At 40.6% G+C, this 12,263-nt stretch overlaps 1 protein-coding gene across 1 annotated transcript in view; it reads left to right on the forward strand.

Annotated features, from left to right (window-relative positions):
- Positions 1-11,516, forward strand: part of si:dkey-28b4.8 (sarcoplasmic/endoplasmic reticulum calcium ATPase 2) — a 37,513-nt gene extending 25,997 nt beyond the window's left edge. The window contains exons 12-25 of the mRNA XM_044346660.1: positions 286-374; positions 524-626; positions 769-900; positions 1,196-1,321; positions 1,433-1,654; positions 1,761-1,872; positions 3,151-3,389; positions 3,517-3,737; positions 3,922-4,124; positions 4,852-4,937; positions 6,028-6,161; positions 6,366-6,483; positions 6,697-6,831; positions 6,955-11,516. Coding sequence (XP_044202595.1) covers positions 286-374; positions 524-626; positions 769-900; positions 1,196-1,321; positions 1,433-1,654; positions 1,761-1,872; positions 3,151-3,389; positions 3,517-3,737; positions 3,922-4,124; positions 4,852-4,937; positions 6,028-6,161; positions 6,366-6,483; positions 6,697-6,831; positions 6,955-7,134 — 2,100 coding nt within the window. The 3' untranslated portion in view covers positions 7,135-11,516. The remainder of the gene's footprint in view (positions 1-285; positions 375-523; positions 627-768; positions 901-1,195; positions 1,322-1,432; positions 1,655-1,760; positions 1,873-3,150; positions 3,390-3,516; positions 3,738-3,921; positions 4,125-4,851; positions 4,938-6,027; positions 6,162-6,365; positions 6,484-6,696; positions 6,832-6,954) is intronic.
- The last annotated feature ends 747 nt before the right edge of the window (positions 11,517-12,263 follow it).

Raw genomic sequence — 12,263 nt, forward strand, 5'->3', positions numbered from 1 at the left:
AGGTGAACCATTATAGTACATGTATAGCATATGTAAATCCAACCCCTCTCAGTATTTTATTCGAGTCTTCCATCATCAGCAGTGAAAGAAGCATCAGTACACACAGCAAGATACAGGACATGACAGTTCAACCAGTGGCAATTTTAAAAGTCAATCACGATGAAGTTGCCCTCAAAAACCAACAACAGCATGCTGAAATGTGGAACTAACCTAAAATGTGAACTTCTAACGCAACTGAACTAATCAACTACTGCAATGTCTACGTGTGTGTGCATGTGTGTTTAGTTGTTTGTTGTAGACAGTGTGTCAGGGGAGCGCTGCAGCCTGAGCGAGTTCACAGTGACTGGATCTACTTATGCCCCTGAAGGGGAAGTGTGAGTGTCTTTAACATTCAACTCTTAACCCATAACCCCTGACAGCTAATGGATTATGCATGGATATGGATTATTACACGTATAACCTTTAAATTGATCTATCTTTCTTTTGATTTTTCCTCCATCTTTCCCCCTGTCTCTGTCTCCAGCTACAAGGACGGCTCAGTGGTGAAGTGCAGTCAGTATGAAGGCCTGGTGGAGATGGCCTCCATCTGCGCACTGTGCAATGACTCATCACTGGACTACAACGAGGTATGAAATGCAAACATGGCAGCAGCAGTGGCTCAGACCATGTTAGATGACCGTATATGGATTTGGAACTATTTACAACTGGAATCTGATTCTGAATCATGTTTTAACCTCTGTTCCTTGTGTGTGTGTGTGTGTGTTTCAGGCAAAGGGTGTGTATGAGAAGGTCGGGGAAGCAACAGAGACTGCCCTCTGCTGTCTGGTGGAGAAAATGAATGTCTTTGACACCGACCTGAGAGGACTGAGTCCACCTGAGAGAGCTACAGCATGCTGCTCTGTAAGTGCCTGTATGCGTGTGCGTGTGTATGAGAGAGAGGCTTCTGTAAGAAAGTGCTGATGTGTATGATTAAGTGACCCTCTTTCCTCTGCATTCATTATGCAGGACTTAGCTGAAACATTTCCATGCTTTTTCTTCTCTCCTTGCCTATGAGACCATTAAGCTGTTTGAATGAGTATTGACACATGAAAACTAGTTTCTGTTTTTATCTATGTATGTCCTGCCATTGAAGCTCACTGAACTGTACTAAAGATTAATCGTATACTATATTTGTCTTTTTGTTGGTTGTCTTCAGGTGATTAAGCAACTGATGAGGAAGGAGCTGACACTGGAGTTCTCCAGAGACAGGAAGTCCATGTCTGTCTTCTGTTCATCAAATAAACTCACCAGGTCTGCGTCTGGTGCCAAGATGTTTGTCAAGGTCAGTTATGCGCCACTTGCTTTGAGACATTTGTTAATCCAGAGGCTATTTAATGAGAGTCATGACTTCTTCCTCCCTTCGGTGTCTAATCTTTCCCCTGTGTCTCTTCAGGGAGCTCCAGAGAGTGTGCTGGAGCGCTGTAATTATATCCGGGTCAGTGGTTCTGTTCGTGTGCCTTTGAGCTCAGCAGCTCGAGAACAGCTCCTGTCCACCGTGCGGGAGTGGGGCTCGGGACGAGACACGCTCAGGTGCCTTGCCATGGCAACCAGGGACTCGCCACCTGACATCCACTGCCTCAACCTGGAGAACTCAGCTGCCTTTGCTGATTATGAGGTGATGATTCAGTGTTTACCGCTGGCTCTAGATAATCAAGCTACTTGTGCAGAATGTTGAACAAAGTAAAGAATGTGCCATCACTCTCTCTCCTCCCTCTCCCCAGTCGGACCTGACCTTTGTGGGCTGTGTGGGCATGTTGGACCCCCCCAGGAAAGAGGTGCTCGGTGCAGTGCGAATGTGTCGGCAGGCTGGAATACGAGTCATCATGATCACAGGTAAGCTTGCACACACACACAACTACACACACACCAAAATGCCCATGTGTGCACAAACACATGTTTTCCTGTAAAATATATGTCCTCCTATACAGATACCAAATATTTATCAATTAATGATAATACAACAAGAGAGACTCTTATATGATTTTCATCCAGTGTAGTGATGTAACATTAGTATCAAGCTCAGCTCCTCCTCACTATCTCCAACAAATTCTACTAGAAATCTGGCTGTCCTGATAGATGACCAACTTTCACTGAGCAAGTTGCATCTGTCACTCAGTTATGTCGCTTTGCACTATAAAACATCAGAAAGATCAGGTCTCATCTGACTGAGTATGCCGCTGAATTCCTCGTACAGGCAGTGGTCATCTCTTGCTTTGACTACAATAACACACTTCTGGCAGCGCTGCCAGCATGCACAGTAAAACCTCTGCAAATGGTCCAAAATGCAGCAGCATGTCTGGTGTGTAACCAGACAAAAACAGCTCATGCCTCTTCACTTTCACGACTCTCCTCATCGCTGTCCACATCAGGTTCAAGTCACTAATATTTGCCTGCAGAGCAGCGCTTTCATTTAAGGATGTCCCGTTTTCACGGGGACAGTAAAAATAGCAGGATAAGAGTGGCATTTCTTGATTAAAAGCTCTGTTTTCACTGTCTAATTATCTCTTTTTGGCGCACTTTTCTCTGACTCGTGTCACGCCTCATCTCTGACATGCTGGAGTCAGTTGGCAGGCCCCTGAAACTCCGCCCTGCACAGAGCGGAGCGGCTCGCTGACTACTAGTTTATTCAAAGTTTATTAATATTCAATGCATCACGTGTCCAATTGCACCAAATTCAACACTGTACTCCTTTGGGTGTGCATACAGAGATTCCTTCCTTTAGTAGACAGATGGTTGTTAAGTCTGGGACAGTTGAAAGTAGATTTCGGGACGGTTGTGGGACACTTGAGACACTTGTTTGAGCTCTGCTACAGAGTGGCCAATAGTACAGCACCCACCTACCTGAACTTGCTCATTTAGATTTATGCAGCTTCTTGGTGACCACGATCTGCAAATGAACAACAACTAGTCACTGTGAGGCAGGAAATGTCATTCAAAACTCTTCTCCTTTATGATCTTTCTAGTCTTTCTTTATGCTCTTTCTCTATCTCAAGATCCTTCTCAGGCTCTCTCTCTCTCTCTCTCATTTAAAAAGATGTTTCAGTGGCTGTGATTTCATGTACAATCCAAGCAATGACATAGCAACTCTTCATACTTCATTCACCTCTCCAGGTGATAACAAGGGCACAGCCCTGTCTATCTGCCGGCGAGTGGGCATCATTACAGAGCAGGAAGAGGAGCAGGAGGGTGCAGGGGCAAATGGGGGCCTGACGGGGCGGGAGTTTGACGAGTTGCCCCCTCACCTGCAACGTCAGGCCTGCCAGACAGCACGCTGCTTCGCCCGGGTAGAACCGGCACACAAGAGCCGCATAGTGGAGTACCTGCAGAGCCTGAGTGACATCACTGCCATGGTGAGTGCACTGCCTCACAGACATGCTGGTATGCAATATGACATGACATGATATCACTCTATTTTTTTGCATACATGCATGCTTTTCATCATATTTATGGCCTTGCACCCCTCTCTCATGGCTTCAGACAGGTGACGGGGTGAATGATGCTCCGGCGTTGAAGAAAGCAGAGATCGGCATCGCTATGGGCAGTGGCACAGCGGTGGCCAAGTCGGCCTCTGAGATGATCCTTGCTGACGACAACTTCTCCACCATCGTGGCTGCTGTGGAGGAGGGCAGAGCCATTTACAACAACATGAAACAGTTCATCAGATACCTGATATCATCCAACATAGGAGAGGTGGTCTGGTTAGTAAAAAAATGGAAGCTGATACAAGTAGATGCTGAAAATTGAGCCAAAAGCTTTGAGAGAGCCAAGTGGAGTATAGACTTTAGACAACAGTTGATTCTAAGATTAAAAGAGATATTTAGCTCATGTCTCATTTAGGCTGCTCACTGTTTCCTCTTCTCCCGTATGTTCTTTCCTCCTCAGTATTTTTCTGACTGCTGCACTGGGCATGCCAGAAGCGCTGATCCCAGTCCAGCTGCTGTGGGTCAACTTAGTCACCGATGGTTTCCCAGCAACCGCGCTGGGCTTCAACCCTCCTGACCTAGACATCATGTCCCGCCCTCCCCGCTCCCCCAAAGAGCCTCTTATCTCCAGCTGGTTGTTCTGTCGCTACCTCATCGTCGGATGTGAGTGAAATCATGATCGTTACTACTACCAAGCACATAAAAAGCTCCACATTATTTACAGGTGTTTTTTTACTGCAAATTTGTCTGAAAAAGTGGGGTTGTCTTATATTCAGGGTCTAGACTTTTAAATGTCAATATACATTCACAACAACAGATGGCGCCAAAAATCTGTAAAATGAGTGCTCCACTCCTGACTGAGGCGAGCCACCATCCCTCACAACTAGCCTACAGTGCCGGGGGCCTGAAAGATGGAGAGACACAGTGAACATCTCAAATAAAGTGGCTCAAAAGTAGGCCAAGTTTACCAACAACTGAGTAACAGTAATGTAACGAGTGTTGTCATTAACTCGACTACTTCACTGTCTTTCCTCTGCTCTACTGGGCGGTTCCGTGTATGTGTAGAGGGGCAGTCCCGCCCATGGTGAAACAGAGGAGAGGAGAGAAACTCAGCGCAACCATAACTGACAGCAAAGCTCAGTAGAGAGCATCACACTGTGCTGAAATGAAACGAGTGCACATAAATTAGGTAAATACAAGTAAAAAACAAATAAGAGTAATTTAATCCAAGTTGTAAGACTTTTTCCAAAAATGAGTCTCGAAAAAGGAGGGGTCGTTTTATAATCAGGGTCGTCTTATATTCAGATCAGTACGGTATTTATTACCAGAGCATCTTACAAGATGTTCTGTTCTTTAGACTATAAATTCTTACAGAACCTGTATTCTGCAGGTTATGTGGGAGCAGCCACTGTCGGAGCTGCTGCCTGGTGGTTCATGGCAGCCCATGACGGACCGAAACTCTCCTTCTATCAACTGGTAAGCACACATCTCACCATCACTACACCTGTTTATCCTACTATCTGTCTCTTATGCTTTGTGTACCTACAGTATATATAGGTGTTTAATGGTACTAGCTCAAACACAGTGAGCAGCTGAAACCCTCTTGTGGCTGTAAACATGGTATTATTACACTACACAGGCAAAAATGTTACAGCTTCATTTGTACTTAAAACTATCAAACAGCTAATTGACAAACTGAAAAACTGCAGGTTATAGATGCATTATAGGTCAGACCTAGTGACGCTAGTAACAGCTGTTCTGTATTAACAATGTTGATACAATCCTTTAGTTTTCAGGTAATGAGGAAGGAGAAGAATAGTTTTCAAATATAATCAAATGGATCAATTAAAATAAAAACATAACAGAGTAAAAATGGACACAGTGCAAAGGGCTTTGAAAATATATATGTATATGAAATTATCACTGACGGTTCCCATCTGCTCCATTGAGTGTTTTAGTGTCTCGTTGTTTTGGTTTTACTTAAACATTTTGGTTCTGTCCCATCACTCTCATCAGCATCGTCTCCAGCAGCAGCAGGCAGCTGTTTGCAGTGATAAAGTTCTTATACATTCCCACTGCGTACTACGTGCTCAGCACCAGACAGACAAAGTTAACGACCAGCTGATGGACATGGTGAAACATTTAGCAGCTAAAGAGCTAGATATCTTTCATCAAAAGTTGGTGGAATCCAAAACAGAGCTAAAAGGAGAGTGAATATTGGACTTACATCCATCAGGTGGCCAGAAACAAGACTTCGAATGAATGTTAATGTTGCTCCATGTCTGTCAGATGTGTAAATAAGTCAGTGTTTGCTAATATGTTCATCATAACAACTTTATAAAGTGATGATATGTCAATGTTGTGATTACAGTTTTTTCCACTGCCCCCAAGAGGGTAGAAAAAATCTATTACTGCATATATTGTCTGATAATATTGGGCATGTCAATGTATTGGTCAGCCTCTGGTAAAGGGATGTGCACTTGCAGGATAATAACTAAGATGGGAAGTGAGACAGGTAAGTAGGATGGTGGCAGGAATGTTATGTACACATTTGTGTTCTCCACAGTCCCACTACCTGCAGTGCAGTGAAGGCCACATGGAGTTTGCTGGTGTGCAGTGTTCAGTCTTTGAGTCTCCGTATCCTATGACCATGGCCCTGTCTGTATTGGTTACCATAGAGATGTGCAACGCCTTGAACAGGTAAGAACAAAACAAACTCATCCACACACTAAACTACACATCCCACATTTGATACGAAAGGACCCTACCAGTACTGCAGTGAGATAAGCTGCAGTGTTATTCAGTATTTGATCAGAGTGGAATGATTTTGTGTAAAACCAAGTGGCTGTGGATAGAAATGAAGTTGTTCTGACCTGTTAAATTGACTTTTCCTGTGCTGCCCAGTCTGTCAGAGAACCAGTCCCTGCTGAAAATGCCTCCCTGGTCCAACCCCTGGCTGGTGGGGGCCATCTGTCTGTCCATGGCTCTACACTTCCTCATTCTATATGTTGACCCACTGCCAGTAAGTACGCATGCATGCATGTTCTGAATGTGTCTAAAAGGTTCTAAAAGGTTTACTGAAAAGGCCAGTACTGATTCAATCATTTTTATGCTAGAAAATTCCAAGTATTCTACATTTAGACATTTATTACCCAGGATACAAATACTGGACAGAGAGAGACACTCCATGTATCCAAGGGTTAAGTAACCCTCATTCCTCTGCTCGTTTCTTCAGATGATATTCCAGATACGCCCTCTGTCGTGGCCTCAGTGGGTGGTAGTGTTGAAGATGTCACTTCCTGTCATCCTGATGGACGAGGCCCTCAAGTTCCTAGCACGCAACTACATTGAACCAGGAAGCCAGTTCCAGGTCAGAGGACATGATCTTGATGCGTTCACTCCATGCCTCTGTTAATGTGTATCAGGGTTATTTGTATGTCAATGTGAACAATGTCTAACCATTTTCCTTTGTTCAAATCCATTTCTCAAAAAGACATTGGAAGAGGAAGAGGAGCTGCAGAGGATGAGCGCCAACACAGGACTCATCAGCGCCATTACAACAAGGCTTCGTCATTCCGTGAAGGGCGTGTCCTGGTCATTTGTTCTAATCTCTGCACCGTTAGTGATCTGGATCTTCAGCCTGGACTCAGACATCACCAACATCTTCTGGTAGTGTCAGGAGAAAGAGAGGATGGGTGGACTGTGGGGGGAGACAGTGAAAGACAGGAGACTGAAAGAAGGAAGTCTGTGAGAAAGAATGACTATTCAAAAGAAAAATGCAGAAGATGGGGGGATGGAATGTGTTAGGGTGAGATGAGGTAGAGAAACAAGAAGCACGCAAGGAAAGCAAAACATGCTGACACACGAGAATGTAAGGGATAAAGAGTGAAATATTTAGCCTATAGACAATCAGAAAAACAAGAAAGAAAGTGAAAGGCAGTTTAAGACCATCACTTCCTCAAAACTAAAAGGTGCTTTGTGTAGCTAATTGTCTCTCTCACATTTTATGTAAATATATTTGTACCTGCACACCCTTTTTGTCTCTATGGCTTCTGGTCTATTTGTCAGAATTGCATATATCGCTGACAATATACTTCCAAAACTAATGACCATAGCATGCCAACCTGCTAAAACTATAATACTAAAGGTTAGCTGATAAACTTTAGCAGGTTAGCAAGCTAACTTCAAAATGCTTGTGTTTTTTAAAAAACAAAAAGCAGAATAAAATCCAGTTAAAACTGTGCAGTTAATATTGTTACTGGAATAAAGTTTCACTTTACTTTTACAAAACAAAACATTCAGCATTTAGTCTTCCCTCCAAATTTGACCCAGTGACACACAATGTAAAAACAGTCTAGATACAGTATGTGGTTTTTTGGCTTGTCACAGGTTGCATTTATCTTAGACTAATATTCCTTTCTTTATAGTGACCAGGACTGTGTTGCACCAGCTTTTCATCAATTCTTCACTAAGTTTGTGTGTAAAGTCCTTCCTAAATTCTTAGTAAGTGGCTTCAAACTAGTGAGTTACTAAATTCAGTTGTACAATTAAAACCTAAGAGGTATCTGGTCAAGACTTCATTAATGTGTAATTGGATGCAGGGAAACATCTGTCGTGCTCTCAGATCAAATGCAATCAACAGAAGGTAATTGTCACACAACATAGCCTGTGAAAATTTCAGTTCAAGGAGGAAAAGCAATATGAGCTAGCTTGACAGTCTTTTGTAAATGTTGGAATTTAGGTATGCATGGTGACTTTTCTTTTGTCATACATGAATACATTTAGAAATCTGTGTTTCACAGATAGTAGTATTCATGGAGTTTAGAGTGAGAGGGGAATTTCAGATTACGCTAACCTAAACAGCATTATTTGGTTATTAGCATAACATTTTGTAAAGGTGTATAGTGGGTTTTTTTTGTTTTTTTGTGTATGAAATTTAATTTAGTCTTTCCAGTTTAACCAATTATAAACTGCATTTTTTTAAGTGTCAGGTCAGATATGTCAACTGTATTCCATTTTAGCTCTTTTACTCTTCACTCTAAGCTTGTAATGTCTTAGCAAGCTAACGTTAGTTCGGTCAGTTAGCTAGTTTGGTTACCTAAGCAACAGTTACACCTGTCAGTTAAGAACTAATTTATACGAAAGTATAAAACTAGTTTGTGTGGTGCAGTCTGTTTTAATTTAGTGGTGTTTAAATCTCTTTGAGAAAACTTACATTATAATGAGGCTAAGTTTGAATTTACAAAGGGCTGGTGGAACTGATCACTGACAAAGTAAAAAAAATAACCAGTACTTAAAGTGAGGGCAAAGTTTAGAGAAAAGTCCGATAAGTAATCCCCAGGTTAGGAACCACTGATGTAGATGTTTGCTGTTAATCCTAACAGCATGATGATGATATATTGATGGTGAAAATGCTACACATAGCACCTTTTAGATGAGAATTTCTGGTTGAAAAATTTTTGGATTAGGTAGAAGAAAGAGAGAAGCTCCAAGTGGCCCAGAATCACACACACACACACACACATGCATACACACACCAGCTTTACATCTGTACTGTAATTTCCCACCAATAATTGGTGGTCAGAAACAGGTGATGAGGCCAAACAACTAGATGTACAGTAGAGTCCCCCAACTGGCTGCTCTGACAGTCTTTATGCTGCAGTGCAGAAACATTCAGTCACATTACGTTAGAACTTCATTGTAGATAATGTACATGAGAGGAAAACAAGCATTTAACCTGTGAAGGAAGACTGTTAGCAGACCATTACAGAACATATGTCAATACACGTCACACATTTCTGACAAGTTAAAGAGTGGAAGTTCAGTCCTGGTCTGTACTGTAACTAGTTCATTCTGCAGAGACTCAGACATGTCCTGCAGAGTTTGTTCATGTAGGTTCTGTGTACAGCTGGGTGTCTACAGGTTCACATCGAAGTAAAGTTCAAGATAGCATTTATAATCTTAAAGGCCATTCACTTAGACCTTTCTTCTCATAGATCTACAGTTCAGTATGTTTCATTTTCTTTTCTGTTGATTGTTACTGACACTGAAAAGGTCTTAAAAGTGACTTGACCAGGCTTCAGCTGGTTCTCTAGACATCCCGAGGCTTCATAGAATGACTGAAGCTGGATTTAAGCCTTCACATCAGGATGAATGAGTCAAGTGTGTTTGATTAGTTAAGAAATGATTATTATATTATAGATAGAGATGTTACACTCCGCATCTAAACAATGCGGATCGACTGCTACATGTATGTAAGCTAGGTGGATTAATGTGGGTCTTTCTTTCATGTTAAGGTTTTAAATATACTGTATGTGTATGTGCTCAGTACAATGCAACACTGTTTTCAATTTTAGTTACTTCCTTTTTCTTTTTCTTTTTTTTTTATACTTTTTTCCTCCCCATGCCTGTTTACCACAGAAACTGCCTCTGCTAGTTTACTGAAAATGAATTCAGATGCAGGATTTCAAATTGACAACTAATGCTTTTAGTGGAGCTGTAATACACAGATTCCTACAAATGTTACCACAACTCATACAATAGGTCTGACAGTGAGCAAGTGTTTCATTTAAATGTGTTTTTTGGGGGGTTTTTTGGCAAATGTCAGTGACTTGTCTGCCATTTTCTCCAGTGATACCACTGTGACATCTCATTCTGTTTGCTATTGATGGGATTTTTATATGTTAAAAAAGCATTGGTCATTTTTTGTTGTACATCACATATGGCCCTGTTGACCACGTATTGCAGTTTACTGTTATGAAAAAAAGTGGATATTTTGAGAATAAAGTAATTTTGAGTAAAAGTCGTGAGCAAAAAGTCAAAATATTACAATATAAAGTCGTAATTTTATGTACACAGTACATTCAATATCCTAAAATCTTTGATAATAAGAAGCTTTTTGGTGAAATTTATGAAACTGCAGGTCATTGTTTAGTAATATTGAACAAAATTTTTGGCTATTATTTTTGTTCAATTGCAACTTAACTTTAATATTCAGACTTTTTCAAAATTACTTTTTTCTCATAATGGTATGACTTTCTCCTAAAATTGTGACTTTATTCTTGTGACATTGTACCTTTTTTCTAAATTACAATTTTACTCTCATCGTGACCTTTTTTGAAAATTGTGACTTTTTCTTCGGATAAAGACTTTATTGTCACAACAGTACAACTTTTTCTCAAAATATTTCAACTTTATTCTCTGCATTTTTTTCTCTAACAATAGTCCTAACTGTCCTAAGCCTTTTATGATATAATCTAATGAAAATGTAAACCGATTGCATTAGAAAGGAAAGCATTACATTTTCTGATGTCAAAATCTCTCGACCAACTCACCTCTTGAAAAGTCATGACCTGTTGTGGAAACACAGTAGAGTTCTGTGTGTTTTTGTTTTGTTTTTTTAATTGAAGCTTTATTTTAGTCACTACTATTCTTTGTTATTTATCCAAAACCATAAAGAAGCCTCTGCTTCTGTGCTGCCCACAGTTCTGCCTCATTTTTCTGTTTTGTTGCAATAAGATATTTTCTTTTTGATACCACTAAGGCAGGATAAACACATGTAGATGCACCTAAGAATGAGATACTATTTATTTTTCATTTTTATTATTAATATGTTTCTTGTTGGCAGTGACGACAGCCCTGCTGCAACAAATCCCCGGTGTTCCAACTTTGTTTACGCTGTTGTTTTCTTTGTTAATGTTATTAACATTATTCTTCCTATTAGCTCACACCCACGTCTGTAGGAGTAGAATGAGTAAAAGGAGGTTTATACAGAGCAGCATAAGGTTCCTAACTGACTCGCCTGTTAAAATAAAGGTTCAATTGAAGAACTTGATAAAATATATATTTATTTTCTTCATGTTTCCCTCTCTTCATCTCTGTTCCCTCATCAATGGCTAACCAACAACATTTCCATTAAGAGCCAAACAAGGGAACCCCGTTTTGTAGTTTTTAATTCAAACTTTTTTCTTGTTCATTCTACTCTTGGAGAGTTTGTTGTCATGGGAAATGATGTTACAGGATGAAAACAACAATAAATTACAAAATGGTTGAGAATTCAAGTGTGTTGTGATTGTTTGATGCATTATGAAAGATCCAAAATAGATTACACAGAAAACAAAGTCTGAAAACCTTGAAAATATCAATCAGATGATCCTCCCCATCGTTGGGCGAGGTTGCTCATAATTAATGTTTCTGGAAGTTTTTCCATGTTAACAGCATGGCTACTGGGATGGCAGTGTTGGTTGGTCCAGGCAGAAATATCTCAACAACTGGATGGACTGCTATCACATTTTGTACAGACATTGATGGTCAATTCTAACTTTCTAACTAAGAACACACACACACAGAGAGAGAGAGAGAGAAGTGCAGTGAGCTTAAATGCAAATCCATTAAAATTTAAACACATCACACAACTCTCCTCCAGTACACTTCACTGTTTTATTCTTTTTTACACTCGCTGACTTTTCCTGTAGCACCTCCAGCAGGTCAAGGTTGTCACTTGTCAAATAATTCAACATCTACAGGACAGATTGATAGATTTGCACAAAATTTGGTTCAGACATTAAAATTTCCCAGATGATGTGTCCTACTACCTTTTGTGATCTCCTGACTTTTCTTCTGTTGTCACCATGAGGTAGAGTTTTGTGGTTTTGCATGAAGTGTCTCGACATGTGTTGGATGGACTACTATGTGTCAGATTTTAGTACACACATTGATTATTCCCCATAGGATGAACTGGAATTACTTTGGTGATCTAACTTTTCATCTATTAGCCTCAGCTTTGTAATTAGCCAATGCTAA

Source organism: Thunnus albacares, chromosome 3 (assembly GCF_914725855.1).
Source record: "Thunnus albacares chromosome 3, fThuAlb1.1, whole genome shotgun sequence".
Classification (NCBI taxonomy): domain Eukaryota; kingdom Metazoa; phylum Chordata; class Actinopteri; order Scombriformes; family Scombridae; genus Thunnus; species Thunnus albacares.